Source organism: Copadichromis virginalis, linkage group LG4, assembly GCF_057382275.1.
Source record: "Copadichromis virginalis isolate Kocher_CV1m ecotype Utaka linkage group LG4, C_Virginalis_male_GT1.1, whole genome shotgun sequence".
NCBI lineage: Eukaryota > Metazoa > Chordata > Actinopteri > Cichliformes > Cichlidae > Copadichromis > Copadichromis virginalis.
This window is the reverse complement of record NC_140621.1, coordinates 13,261,353-13,284,336: the sequence shown is the minus strand read 5'-3', so window position 1 is coordinate 13,284,336 and position 22,984 is coordinate 13,261,353. Positions and strand designations below refer to the sequence as shown.

The window sequence follows — 22,984 nt, the reverse complement described above, 5'->3', positions numbered from 1 at the left end:
CGTCTTAAAAGTTAAGAGCAGAAAAATGTACCATAGAGATTCACACTCTCATAAAGGATCTGCCAATCTGATTTGGCCTCACATAGACAAACAAAGAGCCATGATGAAGAGCGTAACAGCTGTGTGTCCGTGTGTGTTGCTAATCTCCCACTGATCGCACAACCGATCTAAGCCACAGAGCTTTTGAAAAGCCTTTAACTGTCTACACCTGCTCTTAAAGCTCACACACTACCAGTGGCTCATGGTTACATTCCTGATTGTTTCCTCTTCTCATTGCTGGGCTGAGAGCCTGTGACTTATTACTTCCATTTACATGCAAATAGCCTCCTCTGATCAATTTACAACTGTTCTTGCCTTTGAGATTTGAAACAAGCAATTTTAATATAAATCCAAGTAAAACGTCAGCTGATGGGTCAGACTTTGTCTAAGGTGTTTTCAGGTTAAGCCTCTTATGAGGATCTCTGATTTCCTGCGACTGAATATCCCGTACTGCCATGTATAAACCAATTTGCTAAATAATCCTGTCATTCACAGTGCCAATGAGCTTCTTACCCTGTGTGTGTGCTGCCGGCTTTGCTGTGCTTTGCCAGCGTTGACCAGCCTCTCCCAGAGTTTAGGAGGGACGCTGGAGATGTGGCAGGAGCAGGTGATGGCTGACGAGTGAAGAGGAGCAAGATAGGGAGTGGGCATAGAGGGCCATCCGGGGGTCTGGAGGTCAATTACAACCAGTTCTTCTTCTAGTAACACCACTACAGCAGATGGCTCATCAAACTCTATAAGAAGAAAAGATCACACAGGGGATAAAGGATTGATACTCGTGAAAATGTTACCTTACATACACCATCTTTAACACAGGTCAGATTCTGACCTCTCTCTTGCTCCACACTGTGGACGGTGAAGAAATCAATCACTCGAGATGTGAAATCGAGGGTGACGTGATCTTTGTCCTGTTGGATCGTTAGACAGTGGCGGTCACCATAACTGGCTCTGGGCATCCCTCCACTGTATAAAAGCACTGGAGAACTACAGTGAGAAACACAGATTAGCTACTTTTCTACCGCACAATTTTTTTCTATTTTCACTCTGCATCACTGCATTCTTTTACATTAACTTGCAAACAAAAAGTTAACTTCTCTCTTTATTATGTTTTAATAGTATTTTTCTCACCACAGATAATAGTTACATGATGTGGTAAATTATACCTTTTAGATTTACAAAACTAGGAAAATAATCAGCAATTGCATAAATATAGGGATGCAAAAGAAAAGACCAATAAAAATAAAATGAAAATGAATCTGAGAAAACAGTCATAAGTGAAAATTCGCCAGCGCTGATTCCAAATGACCTGTTTGATAGAAGGACTCAAACACACTTTAACAGGAAGGTTGCAAAACGAGGTTTAACACTCACCCTGCTTGTGTTGTCCTCCAAAGGATTTTGCTGATGGCTTTACAGGGAAATGGACCTGTGATAGACAATTACAAAAGAAAGAAGAAAAAGAAGACTATTAAAAGCTACCAGAGATCCTTTTTAGTCCAAGAGAGGGCAAATGAAAGGGGCCGTCTGTTAGACAGCACTCAGGGTACTCCACGGGAATATTAAATAATTTACAGCCAACACAGACAGAAACCGTGTACGCACTAGTAGTGGTCTGTTCTTAACATAGTATCAAATCTTAAGCAGCAAAACCATTACAGAATCCACCACAACTCGAGGAAGCTGTAACACTTTCCAGGAAGGGTTCTTCCGAGTTCATAACTGTAATAGAAGTACGAGTTCAGCATTCACACCCAAAGTAATTTAGGTGCGAAGTTCTCTCAGGTTCTCTTTAAAGTGAAGTTTTAGTCCATTTTATTTCAATGCTTCTGTTACTACAGGAAAAATAAAAGGGTAAGCATGAAAAGTCTCTATATGGTTTGTGGCTCTTCATCTATTCTCTACACGTCTGCAGCGTGGTAGAGAGAATTAACTAAGATGCAGAACAGAGTTTTATCACGTTAGAGCTCATTACTGAACAAAAGTTAAATGCTTTAGAAATGTTTATGATCATGAAAGAAATGTAAAATGACAGGTAAAAAGATTCTGAAAACAATTTGCATGACTGGGAAAAATGCATCTAACACAGCCTGTGTGTGGAGCCACAGCGAGCTCTCAGCTGAAGCACTTATTCTCATCACTGTGGAGTCCACTGTCCATCACTGGTTCCACTCTGTCCTCCAGACCTGAGAATGTTTCACTCCTACACTTGAAATGCAAATGTGTGGAGTGTGTGACATGTGATGTATGCATGTGTGCATTTCTCACCGTAGGGGATAGTGGAGGACACTGGCTGGTGATTGCAGGTGCTGCCACTGGTAACAGCCCAAACTGAATAGCCTCCATCGTTATGGGAACAGACAAATAAGTTTCCAGAGCGTTCCCATACCAGACTCTCCAGTTGCTGGGGGGAGGGTCATAGACACACAGTCATCACTGCAGGTCATCTAGCTATAACATCACCCTGAAAACTGGGAGCAAGAACAATGAGCACCAACTGTAACAGGTACCTGTTTGCCCAGGAAGAGCTGCTCAGCGTGACGAATGCTCAGATCCCACAGGACCACCAGGCCTCGGCTGTAGCCAATCAGAATCTTCCCTGACTGTTGAGGGTGTTCCTGAAGAGCTTCCACCGGCCCCAGAGATTTCCCACATCTGTAGTCATCTGGCAGACTGGGAAAATGAAAACAAACATTATCCATTATCCCACATCTGTAGCTTCCCGCTTTACTGTGATCCACACGGCTGTAAATTACATTTATCTACACATCCTGACGAGGTCAGACATCTGTCTGATGAAACAATTATCCAATGACACGAGAGATACCAGAGGACAGAGTCACCTGGTTCCATGCGAGAGAAATTCTGTGTTTTGGTTACACTGTACAGACACAGTAAACAGCTGAGTTTGAAAAACAAAACAACAACAACTACATCCTCAAACTGGTTTAGTGTTTGTTATCATCTGAAATTATGGTGTGTGGAGGGAGAGGGTAAATAATGCAGTACACATACGGCGCAACAGCGTTTCGGAAACAGTGCAAGGAGATTATACAAAATGTTGAAGTCACTGCAGCAAATACACAAAGCTGTTCTTTGCACCGAAACACCCCAAAGCAAAAGTGCTAAAACATGTATAATCAGCACAGAGCAAAGACCCAAGTTGCTGAAGTTTGAGAACAAGACATTCCTCTGAGCCAGAGCAGGAATGTAGAGCAGGACACACCCTTGAGATGTCAGAGGATTCCCTCAGCGAAGGAAGAAGAAAGGAGACGAAACAGCCAAGACAGAGAGAGAAAATGAAGTGATAAAGAAAGAAAGTACTGCAGCTTTATGGACTTTAATGCAGATGAAACAAGGATCAATGAACAGCAGCGCCGGGTGAAGCGTACACACACACACACATATATAACTTCTGTCTGCTGTTGTAGGCTTCACTGAGGAAGATCCTCTCCGGAAGCACAGCGGCAGAAACATTCCCAACAAAGCATTCCATTGTCTCTGTCGCCCTGTTCATAAGTATTTTTAGGGAATCCAGCATCCTGCCATAGAGTCCTAGAGATGATCCTGTGTACACGTGTGTGTGTGTGTGTGTGTGTGTGTGTGTGTGTGTGTGTGTGTGTGTGTGTGTTGAAACACTTCCCCAACCGGAATACTGTGTTTTGGCATTTGGTACAAAGCTTTACTGTCTAAAACCTCCCCTCCTTTGCGCACAAACACACTCTCTCACACACACACACACACACACGCGCGCACGCACGCCTGCCTTATCAGCGCCCTCGTTAGGCTTCAGTTCTGCTTACTTCCCTCGACAAGCCTGGTTAATGAGGGGTTTGGCCAAGCAGTCACACAGTCACAGCAGAATGAAAAAGAAACAACAGTAGTACTGATACACAGCCAGTGTGGCAGCACAGCAAAGCTCAAGCACGAACCACAAAGTAGTCTGTGGTATGTAGGGAGGCAAAAAAAAAAAAATCACGTTTGTTTTCTGTCAGATATCATACAACATTCTGCATTTCCTTTCTTCTATGATAACAATTGAATTCCTTTACGTGCGTGATGATCGGTGTTTGTGCTCCACTCTCACTGTGTTTTGTTCTAGTTCACTGCTGAGCTCTCACATCACTGCTTGCCACAGTGAGGCTCCACCATCATTAAGGGGGAGGGGGTAAAAACACCTTACAAATAACAGCCCTGAAGTAACATAGCCGTCTTTCAGGTGTCTGTATATCTAGTTAACACTGCTTTGTTAGCAAGTTCCTTTGCAGCCTTTACAACTGATATCATGGTGCAACCCCCAGTCTGAAACAAGGCGTTTTTAGCTTTTCTTTAAGGCCACCCTTCCTCTAAACCTTTCTAATTCTAATGGTTGGCTGCTATTAGCATAGAGAAGGTTTTCATCAGCAGGTGGTTGGAGCTACTGTGCTCACAGCCACAGCCTGAGAGGACCAATATTAACGTTATTCCCCTCACTCTGATATCTTAGACAAAAGAAGAAAAAAAACCCCACAAAAATGAGGCTCAACTTTGGCCATATTTAATACCACTGTAATAATATTATATTATATAAACCACTGTCATAATATGGCAGAAAATGAAGAATTAAAGCTGAAAACCCTCACACATAATTAAAGAAGGTTTTCTAATCTGCACTGGTTTAAAACAAACAAACAAAAAATCCATTATGTGACATTACCTTTGTTCAAATGAACTCTACACACACAAACCTCCTATGTGAAAACAAAAGCGCTGAAGGGAAAAAACACACGTACATTTTTAATAAGCTTCACAGAACATGTCTGTTAAAAAACCGTGCAAGTGAGTTACCGGAACAAAGCCAAAATTAGGTAATAGGCTGCTTTGTTAGGTCAACTTTACTGTCATGACTGATTTGATCATTTTATTCTGCAAGTAAAAGCAGCCATATCTTCATTTTTAGTGCTCCTCACTCACACTACGGTGTGTAATTATTTTTGACTTGTCGGTTTTTTTTGGGGTTTTTTAAAAGCTAAATAAATTAATATATAAAACATCTGACAGCGTTTAATGGAGCCTGAACCCAGTGAACCTGACCTGCCTGCTGCTGCTAGGGTCAGTGGGGATATTTGTATCCGCATGTGTGTGAGCTGCTCAGCTGGAGCTGTGAGTGGAGGAAGCTGAAGTGTTTAATGTTTACAGGAACGCTCACTGTGATGGAGGACGGAGAAGAGTGGAGAGCAAGGATGGTGAAGAAAAGTCAAAAGATTTAAGCATGTGAAGCTATTTACAAGGATAATTTCATATTCTCTAATAAATATCTGCAAAATAAAAAATATAACCCTTCCACATGTGTTGACAGTTAGACAATAAGGCTATGTATTCCATTCCAATATCAGCTTAGCTGCTGTATCCACCAGATTCTTTTGTTTAACAGTGTAAGTTAACAAAAAAAGACACAGATTTATTGCTTGATCTGTACTTGGGTTGTCTCTTTGTTCATGTTTTTTTGTATTAATTCCTTTTGTGTAACAATCTCACCTGTGTGTGATCTGATCCTGGAGCAGTGTCTGGTTATCTTTCAGCGAGAGGCTGGGCACCTCTAGGAAGTAGACGCCTCCTCCCTCTGTTCCAACGCAGAGGAGGTCACATGACTTCAGCAAGAGGAGGACAGTCACCCGAGTGGCACTGAGAGAAAGGAAATTGGGAAAATTTATGATACTCAAAATTCTAACAGGCACAACCAACAACAAGTTGGGGTGTGAAAGAAGGCGAGACATGATTACAGACTTTCAAAAGTTCCCAATTTTCATTCAGGTTTCTGTAAAGAGGACTCTTGTGTACCTGCAGCTCTCGATGCCAGGTCTGCCGGGCAGATTGTAGGTGTTCACTTCCTGTAGAGAAACCACGCCCTCTTTCTTAACCCCACCGACCTCTCTCAGGGGTCCGGCCACCAGCTCCCACAGGTGGATTGTGTTGTCATCCAACAGTGACAGCAGACGACCCTTGGGAGAAAAGAATTAATATATGATGTGTGCCATGACTCACTGCTGAAACCTTAACTTAATTTTTAATGTTTTGGAGGGGTTTTTTTTTTTTAACATTTTTAAACATTCAGGAGAAAATTGAGCTCACCTGTCCAGGCAGGAAGTGGATTTGTGTGACAGCAGTGGTGTCATTGTGCAGACCTGTGAACTCCACACCAGGCGCCCCATAGCTGCAGGTATCCCGTTAAAGAAATACACAACTTGGCATTCAGACATTTAGACTGGCATGAGCAGTGGGCTGAAGTTAAGATGTCACAAAGCAGCATACTTATTGTCTAGAGCTACAGACACGGAGGGGAAAAAAAAAAAGATTGGAAGGAGGGAATCTCTGTTCTTCTGTATAATTTCTGTCCACTACTCCCTTTAAAGAGAAGATTCACTGCAAATCAATAAATGTTTGGAACAATGGTCCTTCATCCCTCCAGAGACGTGCACTGAGGCTGTTCTGGCTGCACACCTTACCAAGACACTTCATATACTACAAGTTTCCACCTTAATCCAAACTAAACTTTCTGCTTCCACCAGTCAGTAAAGTTGCATTTTACCTCTTTGTCATTCCAGGCTTGGCTTTTTCCATGTATAATGTTTTCTTTTAGACCAGGAGTGTCAAACATATTGCCAGGGGGTCCCGGCTGCTCCTGGTCTTTCAAAAATATGGTCATTTCAAACGGAGGAGGATAAAATTTGAACCTTTAACGGCAATTTCATCAGTCTTACAATCGTCTTGCTGACAAAGACATAACCCATGGCGTGTCATTGCATAAAAGACAAATTGTCATCATTTTATTTTTCGTGTTCAAACTCATAGAAAATCAGAAAAGTACATTTTTTCAGTATCCTGAGATATCACATTATAGAGAAGATGCCTCTGGCCACAGCTGGTGCAGCAAGACATAATATAATTTCTGCAGGCAAAAAACTTGCATGAATTATTAGACACTGAGTGGTCTCAGCAGAGAGACGGGCAAAAGCACATTTTATTTTTTAAGTCAATGGCTAGTTATACACAAGAAGAACACTCCTAAAACAAAGCTTGAGAGGTTTAAAAACATAAACCTGGATATATCTGCCTCTCTGTCACATGCCCAAATTAACATTCCTGTTTAAAATATCATTCTTTTACTCCTTCCCATTTCCCTGCACATCAGTATAACACTGTGCACCAAGCGTGGCGCCAACTCTGCCAGGGCAAGCAATTAGACTCCCATCATGGTTTAAAAATATGCATGACTGGTACGGAACACCAGTGCTGTTAAAAGCAGATAACCAAACTGTGGATATTTTTAGTTTTTCAGAAAGGTCACGAGATAGAGGGGACCATAACATAGTCGTCTGTGTCCTCCTGTCTGTTTAGATGCATATATTCTGTAACAAAATTCAGCGTCCTCAGATACTACAAGACAATGTGAATACACAAAACAATCACGGCACAAAAAAAAAAAAAAAAAAAAAAAGATGCACGTACACACCAGCAGGCAGAGGGGAGTACCTTAAAGTATCTCACTTTATTTAAAAAAAACTAAACAAACAAACAAAACTAGTGAGTAAGAGGACAGAGTGCTATAATTCTGAGCTGTAAACTAGACGCACACAGTTTAGGTGTAATAGAGGGGTGGAATTAGAACACTATAACAAAGCTCATAGCAATTATCAAAACCAGATGACGCAGATGCCTGAAACCACCACTGTGTACATATATGTACGTCTGAGCGTGTGTGTAATCAGCGGCAATCTCCGCAGTCACCCCTTTGTTAGCCCAGGAAATGAAGCCGAGCTGATAAAATAAAGATTACTCTCAAGATCTGTGACGACAACTGCACTAAATAGGACTAAATTGTGAGTTAGCGCGCATACACACACACACTCCTCACTAGAAGCTGCACACATATACACACACACGTGGTGCTTGGAAGCAATATCGACACACTTCAGCACACTGCTTACATAAGCCTGTAGGAATGTGGATTAAAAATGCAGAAAAATAAGAGGAAATCTGGGGAGTGCATGTTTGTATTCTGTGTGCACAGCGGGTTTTCTACATTCCTGTTTTATCTGAGGAAAAAGAAAAGATCAATATTATAATTACATTAATTTATACGTTTCTTTCCCTCACTTCCTATTCCCAGGACTCCAAATCCCCATAGTCAGGAATTTGTTAAGAAAGTCACAGATATTCGATCATCATCATTCTCACTGCTTTACTGCTCTATTGTCAGACGAGGGGGTGCAAAAAACAAACAAAACAAAAACAAAAAAAATCCTCCTACAGCTTTCATAACTGTAAGTTCCATCCTCTTGTTTATGGAAGCTGTCTTCTTCCATCAGGAAGAACTTAAATCCCTCTTTTTCATTCCCTCACGACGCCGATCCCCTGGAGACCAAGCTGGGTGTTATACTGGCATTCCTGAGTGCTGTCACTTCCTGTCCCTGTGTTTTATACACGGCAGTAACAAGTCTCAGACAGCTGGAGGTGGAGGTGTGAGGAGGGCTTTCATTTGTGGGTCATGAACTGCCAGTGCAGATTTTTTTTTTCTTTTTTAAGCCAAAGCTGTGAGTCAATTTGTAAGTGGCACAACAGCATGTGTGCTAAAATATTAAAAGGACTGAATTGCTGCATTACAACATCTGTGTTAAAAGCAGATTCAATGAGCAGAGTAGGCATCACGATCTAAAGAGGAGCAATAATGGCAAAAAGGTACAGAACCGCATTACCGCCAATGGGGAGAGGAAAAAAAATAATAACTTGAAATTTAAAGTTAGCTCTCCCAATCAGGAAGGTCTATGAAGATATGTCATCTCCTTGTCATCTGGAAGCAGGTAACAAGGAGGTGGCTGACAGTATTCGCTGCCCAACAGTTTGACATGAACACACTCATCCTGGTCTTTGTTCACGTTCACTGGTAGCTCTCTGATGCTTTTGAGTGTGCATGCTGCTCCATCTGCTTTCCTTTGTGAAGCTTCCGGATTGAATTTTGTGTTAGCTCTGTCAATCTTACTAAATTAAACTTGTGAGATACCCAAATTTTAAGTTATGGATGGCATTTTGTTCCCCTCCAGCAGCAGAAATAAGCTTCCACAGAAAGGTAAATTACCGAGGGACAAATTAAAAGTGCTCTGTTGTAACTTAAAGGTAAAAGTGAAAAAGCCGACAGGAGAATAAGTGAACGGAGAAAAATCACAGCTGTGTGGGAAAGATGAGAGGGACTGAAAAACAGACAGACAGCAGCGGTTTGTGCATATATTCCAGCTATGTCATGGTGACCACAGCTCATTCATCACAAATCTCGCAGCTCCCACACATTTAGGTTGGCTACGCAAAAACGAGTGCAAAGAAAGCTGTCAGCACATTGAGGGGGAAAAAAAAAAAAAAGAAGACCACTAATATTTAGGACTCTGTCAGAGACTTGACTTTTGGCTGGTCTGTAGCAGCTCAGACAGAAACCAGCCCAACACCACATAACCAGGAATAAAAACGTTTATCAATCAGGAGCAGTTAGAAAAATTTATAAGTAAAAATGTGTACACACACACACACTTCCTGCTCCTGGTGTGTCAGCAGACAGCTGGTAGAGGGATTCCCAGGGATGATGTCACCCTGTTGCTTTGACCTCATTAAAAGTTTATGTGCATGTCTGAATTAAGCTCCCTCCCCCAAGAGGTCTGCTCATTGGCCAATAATACAAGCCCCCAAAAGCTGTGGGGTCATAATAAGTGAGTAAATGTGTCACCCTTCCTGCCTCTACAACTATGTGCCTGTGCTCACAGCTTTGTCATCTTCATTCCAGTAAACTCTGATTAATGACGAAACTTAAAATAAACATTAAGAAGTTTTAGCATAAGAGTCTACAGGCATGGTGGCACCTCTGAGTACTAGCCAAAAGCTAACAGGCTCACAATTTCTGATGTCTAGCAGGTATAATGTTCACCATGATCATAGTCTTACTTTAGCCTGTTAACATGCAAATGTTTGTCAAGAAGCACAAACCACAAGTGTGACTAAGGCTGATTGGGAATGTCGTTAGATTATTATTCAGAAGAGCTGGACCATTAAAATGTTGAGAAATCGCACTTAAAAAACAAAAAAAAAACAAAGCACTGACGGTAAAAACAAAACAAAAAAAACAGGTGAGCTGAAAAGAAAATATTAAAAACCTACATATATTATTGATTTCAATAAAAGTTTCTTTAAAATGTGTTTGAATTCAATTTCCCCATCAACTCTAGTCCTGATCCCTTCAGAAGCATCAGGTAATTTGATATCCAATACCTTCATTTCCAGCAAGACAAAAGATAAAGCAATGCCAACAGGAATAAAGTGATCAGAGGGGAACTGATTAAACATTTATAGGAATAATGTACACACACACACACACACACACACACACTAGATATCCCTGGAGCTGCAGTGTTGATCCTCAAATGGTTTTGTATTCTGGGAAGCACAAATGTGCTCAACAGATCGAAGACATGGCAATCTGCCCATTATACGCACACATTTTATTTTTATACCCATGACTTGATATTGATGCTGATACACAAATAAGTAGGATTGTAATAAAATATGTAAGGATTTATCCTCTGGGGACCAGGAACATGTGCTGTAAAAGGTAATTTGGAAAGTGCTTCCTTTATCATGTACAAAATACGCTTCTGAGGCTCAGCTCTTTACCTCCTGAAAGCTCTTTTTTGAAATGAGCAGCATCAGAAGTTGGTGAGGGTGGTCTCTGCTTATGGAGGTACCCTTGGAAAACCTGAACCATGTCTTTATTGATCTATTACTGAGGTGTCAAAGCTTGTCATTAAGAGTACAGGTGGAGGACATCAAACGGCATCTTTATGGAGGAAAGAGTTAAACTATGTGCCTACCAAACGCAGGATAAGGTAAAGAGGAACGCCTGCAAAGTCTCAGGGTGCCTCACCAGATAAGGCAGAAGTTTCATCGACACTTCGAACACACACAAGGCTCTAACAGCAAAAACTAAAGGGAGTCAGACTTTAATACTCGTAAACAGAATGAAACGCTGACTCAAAGCAGAAACTTAAAGTCCTCCTCCATCCAGTCTGGAAAAAAAGTATAAACAGACACTCCAGCTGTGTAAAACCACTCCTAAACAGCATGCCAAGGGTTTAGAGAAAATTTTAAAGAAAAAGAACGACACCTGTTGAATGACAGACTGGTTGAACTGATCTATATGTTCTGTTTGTAGCATGCAAAGGTTTGCTTCACTGCTCACCAGAGGACAGAAAAGCACACAATGGAGGCCTACAGTAACTTATAATCACTGAATCACTGTCTCGTCCTCACACACGCATGCGCGCACACACACACGCACGCACAATTGCCCGCTGATGCAGAGAGAGTGCGTTAGCAAGGATAAAGCGATTTCACGGTCTGAATACAGACAAACAGAAGGCATTGTCTTCCATGTGGACACACAGGTAGCAGCAAACACACACCCACACCCACCCACAAACAGTGACAGAAGACATGTTCTTACTTCCTGCCTGACCCCATCACTAGACCTAAAGATGAAGTACAAATTAATCACACACAGAAAGAGAATGAAGGCCCTAAAAAAGGTTTAAAAAATATATTCCTAAAAGTTTCAGACTTTCAGGGAAGCTGAACTGATGAAAGACATCATTTATGTGCATTTTCTAACTCCTTCACCTCCCTACATGCATAGCAACACATGCACAAACTCTTCAGACGTCTGGCAAAAGTCTACAACAAGACAAGCCAAACAACTCCACCCACCCACTAGAGAAACAATCTTGTCTCATTTGCATCCTTTCCCTCTGCTAGTACCTCTCCACCTCCCACACTCCCCTTTCTGTGCAGCCCCCTCAGTGCACGTTCTGTCACACCGAGGCAGTCAAACCTGAAGGAGTGGATGTACATGTACATTGGAGAATCACTACAAAACAGTACACGGTTTATTTTAACACTGCAAACATTAATGGTCCCAAGAAGATCAGCTGAACAAAATAACATCATTAGCAGGAACAAACAGCACAAGTCCAGCAATTCGAGTAGAGCATTTCTACCTAAGCCAGGTCTAGCTAGAGAAAACCCTCTACTAAAAGTAACATCAAAGAGAAATAGAAAAGGATGTTATTTATATGTACAACATATTGAGGGCTTTTGTTTTGCAACAATCCCACCTTTAAAAAGAACGCAAGTTTAAGGCAAAAGCCAACAAGATACATTAGCAAAGCTAACGTACAGAAAACCTAAAATAAACTTAACTAAAAATTGTACAATTCCTGATGTTTAGGTGATGCAGGTCACCAGGTTTGCAGTACACTGACTGAAACTTTACACTACTCTATTGTAAATAACACCTGATTTCAGACATAGTGACTATGGGCATGTTAATGTTGTCATTAGTCTTTTTTTTGGCTGAAATTACAGCCTCAAACCCAGAAGCATAGCTGCCGATTAATTCACAAAAGAAAAAACAAAAAAGGAAAGGAAATTTTAAAAAAAATTAATAAAAATTGTGCTTTGAGTGTTACTTATGTAAAGATGTAAACATAGCTTTAACAGGTTTATTATCTGCAATGCCAGAGCCAGTAACACTGGGAGGTAATGGCTTACAAATACAACTCAAAGTAAAGCTACCAAGTAGCTAATGCTGCCATAATGCTCTCTTTAATTCAGTCACCTTACCCTGCTCATTCAGCAAATCAGACAACTTTGATTTGTCAGTTCAGATAAATGTTTTCCTTTTCATGCCTCAACTCTATTATACAACCCATCCAATCTGCTCTACTTGGTAAGCCCGCACAGTCTTTATCCCCGCAGACAGACTCCTGCAACTTGTTGCCAACTGGGCGAGCGAGTGTGTGCACATTAATTCATGTGTGTGGGTGTAAAAGCAGGCAGGGACTAAAAGCAGAGAATGAGGCGTGAGGAGGGTGAAGGCAGAGAGAGCAGAAGGGGTGGGGTTAAAAGGTCCTGCAATTCTTCAGGAATATCAATGAGGAGCTAGGAATAGTCGGGAAACCAAGTGACACAGAAAGTGAAAAAGAAAAAACAAAGACAAAAGTATGATAGGAGGAGGGAGAAACTAAAAATATTGTAGAGAGAAAAGTACTTTATAAGACATCCATATAAGCAAGCAGAGAGTAGGCTGTGTGTGGGTGATTGGGGGAGGAGAAGGTAGGAGGTAAAGGATAGGAGGAGTGTTCCAGATTAAATCAAAGTCTAACTTGATCTCAACTATACCAATGAATACTTGCATTGATTTGTTCAACACAAACAAAAATAATGCAGCTTACATAAAATGGTATACCCTCTCTGCAGACTCCCCTGCAACACAGACCACACAGTTGTGCATAAAAACACAAATGCATATAACTTGATCAAAAGCTGGAGACTGATGATGGGGAAATGGCAGGAGAAGCTGAAGCTGTACTACAATTAGAAGGGAAACTGATGGCACCAACAAGCACAAAGGAAATGCACCGTTTTCACCACCAACTACACAGACATGAGCACTCGCATTAAACTAAAACAGCTGTCAGAATAAAATCAACTCATCATGAGAAGAAATTAAGAAAACAGGGATTTTATTTATTTATTTATTTTTTTAAATCCAGTCAGTGTGACATTGCAACAGTGCATGACTCATGGTGTTAAAGACAGATTTCTCTTGAATTCCCGAAAAAAGAAAAAAAATAATCAGTGAACAACCCTGTGGTCTAAACTAAGCTGGACTATGGTGACTTCAGTACAGATAAAAATACTGAATAAAGATGCAAATATAAAGTGTCAGATAGGAACTGATGAATCAGAACAACAACAGGCAATTGACCAGCAGGATGTCAGCGAGACAGATGCAGAGCCATCAGCTGGAGCACACTCACAAACACACAGATCAAAGCTCTGCTGCCCGAGTGTGTAAATATTAGCTCGTCCTGGCTGCTAGATGGCCGGTCCTTTTGATAAATGGTCAGAGTGTCTGTGCGACTGAGCACGTACCACATTGTCTAGAAGTAATCAGAGCCCTGGCTTGTCATTCTGAAATAAATGTGTTCATCGCAAAGAGGTTCTGTAATACTGTAGGCAGCATTTTCTGACCTTTTTACCTTTAACCGATGCATTTCTTACCAAACTCTAATGTCTGATGTGCTTAGCTGCAGACTTTTAAACCCCTCCAGTGTGCAAGTACTTCTCATCCCAGGCAACTGCAATGGTCGTCTTGGAAACCATTTCAAAAGCGCCCTTTATTAAGACTCGACTCAGCAACAAAGCTCTTACTCACCCGATCTGCACACACGCACACACACAATGAGGGAGGGTTAACCCAGGGCAACGCAACATGCATTCCATGACAGGAGACAGACTCCTAAGTCGCCCCACCACCCCCACAGATGATAGGGGGGGAAAAAAAACCAACAAAAAAAACCCCTCCACGCTACATTGTCCCCTTCCCTCTGCTGAGCCCCAGTCTGTGGTCGAAGCAGAAACTCTGAGGGTGTAATATGACCCTGCCTTTATAAACACAGAACGAGAGAAGGAGAAAAGGAGAGGGAGCAAGTGAGAAACTTGAACGAGAGGCTGAATGTGAACAAGAGGAGAGGAGGAGACGTGGTGCCAGGACGGAGAGCATGAGTTCAAATGAAACGAGTACCTCAAATTTAGCAATTTTCTACTCTTCTTTTGTGAATACTCTCTAGTCCTACTACTCAGCACGCTCTCTGCACAGTTCAGGCATCAGCGTCAGAAAGCAGGACTGCACATCTGGCTCTACAGGGTTGTGAATGCGTACTACAGTACAGGTATGCTGGCAACCACTTCTAGGTCAAACCAAAGTCAGTGAGCCTGTCAGATTAACAAGGAATGTGGACACTCACTCACATACACAAACCTGAAACTCATTCTCACTGCTTGTCTGTCTAGTTTACCCCCAACCTTGAATTCGGAAGTGGAATAAAACGGTGTTGCTTTCTTCAAGTTTATTATTTGTTGTATATCACTGTAAATGTTAAAACAAACAAGTAGTAGGCTTTGAGAGATTAAAGGGAAATTCCAATGAATTTCCCACTAAAGTGGCTGTTGTGGCTCAAAGTGTCATGCAGATCCCTGTAGTGTCTACAGAGATTTGGGGAAATGAAGAGTTTCTGGGGAAAACCATAAGATGACCTTAACACCAGTGTATTCATTAGTAAACAGCAGTTTGTTTCACTCATAATTCTCTGAAGAAACCAGATCTTAGACACGCAGTTAAAATCAAACAGAAAACAAGATGCAGATGACCGGAGGCTGAGACTCAAAGACAACAGGACACTCACGAAAAACAACAAACCTAAGGAAACTGGTGCTGCTGCTCTCACATTGTTCTTATTGATACCAAATGTGGTGGATCTACAGATAGGAACACCACCAGATGGAAATCTACAAATAATTAACCTGCCACTTTGTTAAAAAATACCAGCTGGACATGGTGTTTCACCTCCACACAAAAAAAAGCTCCTGCTCAGCTTCTCACGGTCTAAATAAAAGCATTTACAACTAAACCTACACTATTAAAACACCACACTCAAATTCAGCGAGCTCTTAAGAACCACCCATTCTTTCACAAATGTTTGTAAAGCCAGACTGCATGACTTGGGTGATTGAATTTATACACCTGTGGCAACGAAACTGAAAACACCTGAATTCAAAGACTGAGGTGTGGCCCAATACTTTTGTCCTTGTAGTGTATGGTTTGGCTCTTTTTTCTCTTGCTTGAATGGAAAGCAGTGATTAGCCAGCGGGTTGGCCAAGTTTTCTGTGACCCCTCATTTCTAAGAATCTCTACTGAAGATCAAACGTCATCCAACACCAAAAGTCACAGCTGCCACATTACTGTAACTCCATCAGCTTAATATAAAAATCATTAGCTGCAGCTCTTTGTGACAAACATTCTTCCAAGGGAAAAAACAAACAAACATCTCACTGCCATCAAGTGTTTAGTTTTTTAACATTTAGGAGAACTCTCAGATTTGGGCACCATAAAACTTTTTTTAAACAACTTACAACTTTAGCTCAGGGGTCGGCAATTAATTCGCCCAAGGGGCCACATGAGAAACTGGGATGTTGTAGAGAACTGCACCAAAAAGCTGACCTCAATATTAATTTTATATCTTTATTAGCTTATTGGTCCAGCCCTCTAAAACAGTGTCTCGTGTAACTACCTGGGAAAGTTAACCAGCTTTAGGTGGTCCTGAGCCACAGGCTGAAGTTCTAATGCAATGTAGGTAAATGTTCTCCAGCAGCTGGAATCTTGTTAAAAGGCAGGGTGATGGCAGGTTCGTTTTGCTAGATACAGACATTTCGCCGTGGACTGGAGTTATTTTTGCCTCCCCCCCACTGTCTGTTTCACACTCCCTTGTCTTCACTGCTGCCGTTTATCTCCATCTCACCATTCCCCCCTCGATCCATCCCTCTCTGCAGTGCAAGTGCCTGGTACCACCAGTTTCTCTCTCTCTCCTCCCATCTGAATGTGAAAGAGTCGATTCTCCAGCATAATGCACACACAGCCGGCAGCCTCCCTTCACACACACACACACACACACACACACACACACACAGTTACTATAATCTGCGCAGAAACACCTTTAATGCAAGTTTTAACATATCCCAGCGTTTCGTTTTCCACCTAAGGTCTTACTCTGGTGAAGTTCACCTGTCTGATCGATGAAAGGGAGGAAAGCCCAACTCTGGGCAATCCTGAATACAACACCGCAGCAGCAGACTGCTACTCACTCTAGAAGCTACGGCATAAATACGACAGAGTTGAATGCCACAGAGATAACAGACATCAACAACATGTCACGGAGCTGCTGGTGTGGATGAAGCACTAGCCTCAGAGCTGCTGGAATTTCTGACACAACCGACACACTGAGCCAGATTATGGCTTTGTCATAATGCATATCATGAGCCAAACCCGATACAGATTCCCAGCACAGCTTCACTCGGCTCATCCGGCATTACTCAAACAGAGTGAACGTCACACTGCCACTCCCTGGGTCGGGGGGTTAAGATTCCCCCACTGACCGCACACCAAGAAATGCATTTAAGGTATTCTAAGCCTCTGAGGATGAAATCCTCTTCAAGCATCTAAATTCTGTTGCAACAAAGATGATGTTGTTTATCAGTTTTTCTTTTCCAGGCTTTGTGTCAGTCTCATACTTCTTGTTGACCATCCTTTTGGCTGTGATTAGAGCAGGGCGATATGGCCAAAAATATTTATCACGATATATATTTGAAAATTTGCGATAACGATATAACCGACGATATAATTGATGCGAGACAAAATACAACTCCACAACATTACTAGCGCAAAAAGACAACCTTCCATTTATTTTCACTTAAACAAGAAGCTGGTTTTTATGTACATTAAAGCTTTATAAAAATGTAACAGTGCAAATGCAAATTCCTTGCTGAAAGTTTAACCAAAAGGCATTTCCAGTAGAAATGGGCTGACATATCCTGAGCATAACCATGTATAATATCCACTGAAGTTAAAAAGAGGTGCTTTGCAACATTAAACTGCAGTGTGCAGTACGCATTTTTCGGACCATAAGGTGCACGGGATTATAAGGCACATTAAGCGAAACAAAGCAGTCAGATAAATCAAACTTTATTAAACTCATTCTTCTTGCTTCCTCCACTTCTGTACCATTGATTCATTAATGTTGAATTCTCTGGCAGCTGCTCTATTCCCATGTTGTTGCAGTATATTAATGACTAACCTCGTATTGTGGATGGATTATCTCAGTTGTTCTCCTGACTGAAGTTTGGTCCGTTTACAGTATCCTGCCATGCGATTGCATTTGTCTCTAACCATGAAGAACCTTCACGTTAACTTTTATAAGTGGAAAAGTGTTAGTGTTCGTCCTCCAGCTTCACTGTTTATGTTATGCTAACATAGCTGTGTCGCTAGCGATCACGTAGCACATCATTATATACCAGCTAGCCCAACTTCAGTAACCCTACAAACGTCACTGCTGTTTAGTTTCCTGTCTTCATTTATGTTGGAAGTGATAGCAGAGCTGTACGTTTGATTTTTTTCAGAAATCTCTCCGTCAGAACATGCAATATCATGCTTAGGTAACTAGCGAAACTAGCGAGCTAACTTCCGCTAGCTTCCTGCTAACTTCTAACTCCGTTAAATGTAATAACTTTTGTTTTCATGGATGCCTGGAAGTTAAACTTTATAGTTACACCTGGTAAAGCAGCAATGCTGATCGTTTTATTAAAGATGAAAGAATTTAGACAGTTTTTAACTCTAAGTGATGCTGCAGTGTTGTTTGACCTGAAGCATACGGAGTTTAGGACCCAGATTACTCCCAGATTTAAGAGCATCTTAGAACGGCCGCTTGCATGTTCTGCAAAAAAATGTGCTTTGTTGTGTATCTGACGGACAAACACCAAACCAGTTCCACATCACGGAAGTTGCACCATTTTTACAAACCAATTCTGGTTCATCTGTTTCACTCAACAATCGGCCATGTGCGTATGAAAACAAAGGCACTGCGCATGCGCGTTTTACTCCCATTCTATCGCGATATTTCATTTTCCTATTGTTCCTATTGTTGCCAATCATATCTTATAACCCACTTGTCAGAATGTGAGTGCAAGTAAAATTTCAGTTATTTAGAGAAATAATTATAGTAAAATTGAGGGTTTCTTCACAACCTCTCTGGTCACAGGCTGCGTCACATGGTAGGCTTCTTTCTAGAAACACAGTTGGCGTGGTAAATATATGTGACTAATGTCACAACTTAAAAAAAACAAAAAAAACAAAGACATGGAACATGAAAATCTAGAGACACACTGGTCCACCCACCCACACACACTTCTACCAAACTGATGTTATGTAAACAGCTCTTCTGCAAATCCCGACTGATCAGACATTCATCCACATTTTTAAAAAAAAGAAAAAAAAAAGTGGAGCTTGAGAAAGACAGACCATAAGATATAGTTCTATTGAAAAGCAATGAAGAGTATGATCACTGTAGACCTGGTGTAATAACAGCAGCTGAAAGAATGACTAGCTGTCATCCCACAACATGTGCATTTTCACTAAAGAGCATGAAAAAAAAGACACATCCATGAAACACTTCTGCCACAAACCCACAGCTAAAGCAAAACGGTATCTGCACTGCAGCGAGATAAGCAGAGCAGCACTTCAAAAGATGTAAACTGACAGCAGTGAAAAAGAAACAGTCTCTGTAATCTTATCCGAGGTACTCCTAGATCTTTTCCTGTCCCCAAAATCTTTATCAGCTTCATGACACAACCTAAAATATGATAAATTATAATCTGTTTGACACAAACACAAGTCAGTCACCTCAGCTTTGTGTTAGATCACTTGTAGTATGCATGCCTTGACTAATACAGCATGACCACTTTGAGACTTGGACTACAATATGATCTGTTAATCTAGTCTAATGCGATGTATTCATTTAAAAAGTGTGATGCTGTTGTTTCTTATTTGAAAATGTCAATCCTTACCAAGCCCCCAAAACAACTTCTGCAGATGCATGAGCTCACTGACAGAAGGATACATTTTGATGGCTCCTGACTTTGTCCCGATGGCCATGAGCTGCAACTTGGGGTCAAAGGCCAAAGCACTGGGCTGATGGGGGAACCCATGCTCCACAGTCTGTGAGAGAAAGCCAGGCAGAGAAAGGGTAGAGAAGACAAACTGATGAGACAGATTTATCAAATGCCACAAGAAATACAACAACAAGTACACTTGCATTTATTTTTCCAGACTTTCCTCCATAAATGCACCCAGTTCTGTCTGAGAGTTTGCGTGTCATTTTCTGCTCATCAGACTTGCTGAATATAGTCAGCGAGGCGTCTAAAAGGGAGGACTCCCTTAATAAAGTTACAGGAAAGTAGTTTAAAAAGTACTGATGGCAGCAGCATTGCTTTATTGTAATGTGCTGCAGACCTTGTTAAATTGGGTTGAAATAAAATTTCAGCTTTTTTCTCTCCAAGCCCATGTCAGGAGATGGTGAGACAGCTGGAGAAGTGTTTATGTCAACAAAGAAAAAGGGAACAGAAACCAGTAGAGAGACACCTAAAACTGGTTTAAAAACAGGTTGTGGAGGTCTTCGAGGTTTCGGCATGGCTAACTGAAAAAACTGAGCCTGGCTGTTTGCTTGAACTCAGACATAACGTAAAACATTAACTCCTTCTGTCTTTAAAGTGCCGGTGCAGTGCGATCTGTCTCTATCACACAAACACAGTCACATCAAAACAACCCTCCTGAAGAGAGACAACGTCTGTGACAGTCTGGCAGCTGCTGCCAAACATTACAAAAGTGTGTGTGTGTGTGTGTGTGTGTGTGTGTTACAGCAAAACAAACAGTCCATGGACTTTCATCAGAGATTCAAACAAAGAATCATCATTTGGCTAACATGAACATAAGCTGTTTAAGTGTCTCCCCACCTAAAAACTGTGAGGTCTGTAAGTATTTGAACAAAGACAACATTTTTGCAGCTTTGGCCTCTTTACAACTCAAAGAAGATATGATTCAAGTGTAGACTTTCAGTTTTCTTTTCAAGGCGTTTAACAAAAGTGTTGCATTAACTGTTTATGGATTACAGTAAGTTTTATACACAGTCCCTCATTTTCAGAGAGTCCAAATTAATTGGATGGGCAGGTGAAGCCTGATCCCTCATTATTCCATAACAAAATAGCAGATAAAAGATCAGTAGTTGATGTCCCATTTGGTACCTGTTTATTGGAATTATGGGTAAGAGATAAATAGAGATGTCAGTGCAAGTGAAGGAGAAAGCTGAAAAAGTAAAATAAACCAATTAGAGAAACAGCAAAAACTTTAGAAGTGACCAAACAATCTGACACATACTTAGAAAAGCCGAAAGGCCTCAAAGACCACAGAAGACAACTAAAATGTTTCATGACAGAACTACTTTCAACATCTAACCGAGCAACAAGAACACTCCTTTGGAAGGGAGGTGCATCATCGCCACAGTCTAGTCTGACAGAAACAGCAGGATGAACTGTGACATGTACAGGACCAGAGCCTCTGCTCAGATCTAGCTGAAAACTGACCAGATGGTACTTCACAGTGAAGACAGTTAATGACCCAAAGCAGACTGCAAAAGCATCCCAAGAGTTTGTCAAGGAAAAATAAATATCAACTGATCTCATCCCAACAGAGCATGTCATTTTAGTTACTGAAGGAAGACCCTTGAACAAGCAGGAACTGAAGCTGGCTGCAGCAGAGGCCGAGGAGAGCGTCTCATGGTGGGAAACGTAGCATTTCATGATCTCCATGGATTCCTTAAATCCCTCATTTTTTTTCCAATTTATTTTCAGTCTCTAAAAATGGATGACTGTGAAAAATATGGCTGTGAATTCTAAATAGTTAACGCAGCACTTTTGTTGAACCTATTAAAATGACCCTGAAAGTCTGCACTTCAACCACATCCCGGTTGTTTGATTTTAAATCCTCTGTGATGGTGTATGGAAGAAAAACTACAACAGAAAATGATGTCTTTGTCCAACAAATAATGGCCCTAACTGTACTCTCCTACCACAAAGGCATTTATCTAGTGGGCGATTCTCTCAGATGTCTCGTTTGGTTAGACATAATACAAAATATATTTATCAGATATGACTCGGCACTACACCAACTCTTGTTAAATCACTCTCGTCAACACATTTCTGATAGCTGTGTAATGGCAACAATGATGTCAAACTGATTGCTCTGGAGTTTTTGCCCGCCTGAGCCACATTCACACAAAAGCTTACTTCCACATAGGATATCATCAGGAATAAGTAACAGAAAAACAAAGAAAAAAAAAAAAAACAATAACTGATCACACCTCATTTTTGAGAAGTTAACAAGAGCAATTACTTTCAAATTTGTGAGAGTTGTTTTATCCCATAACTAAATTAAATGAACAAAACAAACACCTGATCATTCTATTACCAAAAGAGATGCTTGCTTTTCAGTCAGATCCACCAGCTGACAAATCGACTATTTGCTGTGGCTCTAAGGAAAGCCACAATCTAAAACCGTTCAATGGCAAACTCAATGAGGGCCTCGACTGGAATGCAGATACTGAGGCGGGATGGTGTAAGGACAGTTTGTCAAAGCGCTCATGTCACTGTGCTGGCCACAGTGAGCAATCTCATTTATGCTACTCAGACAACTGAGGTTACCCAAGTCTGCAAGGTCATGCAAGTACGACTCTAGGAGCCACGAAAGGCTGATTAATATTTTCCAGGACATGCGCTGGTTCGTGTTTTTTTATATTACTTATTCTTTCATTTGCTAAAATGGCTTAAAAGAGGACTCTTTTTACTTCAGACTTGAAGTACTTAATTCTGGAGAAATAAATCTACTGTAGTGCTGATTCTTAACGATCATCAGTCATCATCGTGTTGTTTGCACCGCAGTCCTAAACAATCCTGCTGAGAAGGGTTAATGTCATTATCACATCCAGCGTGCAGGACAAACTTGATTCTTTTAACATTTAAAAGGTTCAGACAGCCCGGCTCTCTGGGACACTTTCTGAGACACAGCATGCAGACCATGCCTTCATCTAACCTGAGTTCAAGGCCACTGCAGTGCTCAGTATGAGCTTAGAAACAACCTGTTAGGTAAGTTACTACAGCTGACACTGGATATGCAGAATTATCAGTACATTCCACAGATCTGGGTGGTGCAAGCTGCTTTTATGTTCCCACCGGCGGAGCAACAGTGATCTGGGTGACAAGATTCAGCTTATACTGAAAGTGGAACTGAAATGAGCTCTTACATTGACTGTCCAGAGGGGAAACCCACTATCACCACCACTGAATGTTACCACAGGACGCTCAGATTTACTGTACATGAACTGGTTCATATCCATGTGGATGTGATGCCAGCATGAAACCTGACACTCGT

General features: G+C 41.3%; 1 protein-coding gene across 2 annotated transcripts in view; it reads right to left on the bottom strand.

Moving 5' to 3' along the window:
* llgl1 (LLGL scribble cell polarity complex component 1) overlaps positions 1-22,984 on the bottom strand; it is a 35,407-nt gene that overhangs the window by 11,428 nt on the left and 995 nt on the right. For both annotated transcript variants that reach the window (XM_085453668.1, XM_085453667.1), the window contains exons 2-10: positions 19,623-19,720; positions 6,148-6,229; positions 5,857-6,017; positions 5,554-5,700; positions 2,547-2,709; positions 2,305-2,440; positions 1,411-1,465; positions 869-1,023; positions 553-773 (exon numbers count right to left, since the gene is read on the bottom strand). In XM_085453668.1, coding sequence (XP_085309794.1) covers positions 553-773; positions 869-1,023; positions 1,411-1,465; positions 2,305-2,440; positions 2,547-2,709; positions 5,554-5,700; positions 5,857-6,017; positions 6,148-6,229; positions 19,623-19,720 — 1,218 coding nt within the window. The remainder of the gene's footprint in view (positions 1-552; positions 774-868; positions 1,024-1,410; positions 1,466-2,304; positions 2,441-2,546; positions 2,710-5,553; positions 5,701-5,856; positions 6,018-6,147; positions 6,230-19,622; positions 19,721-22,984) is intronic.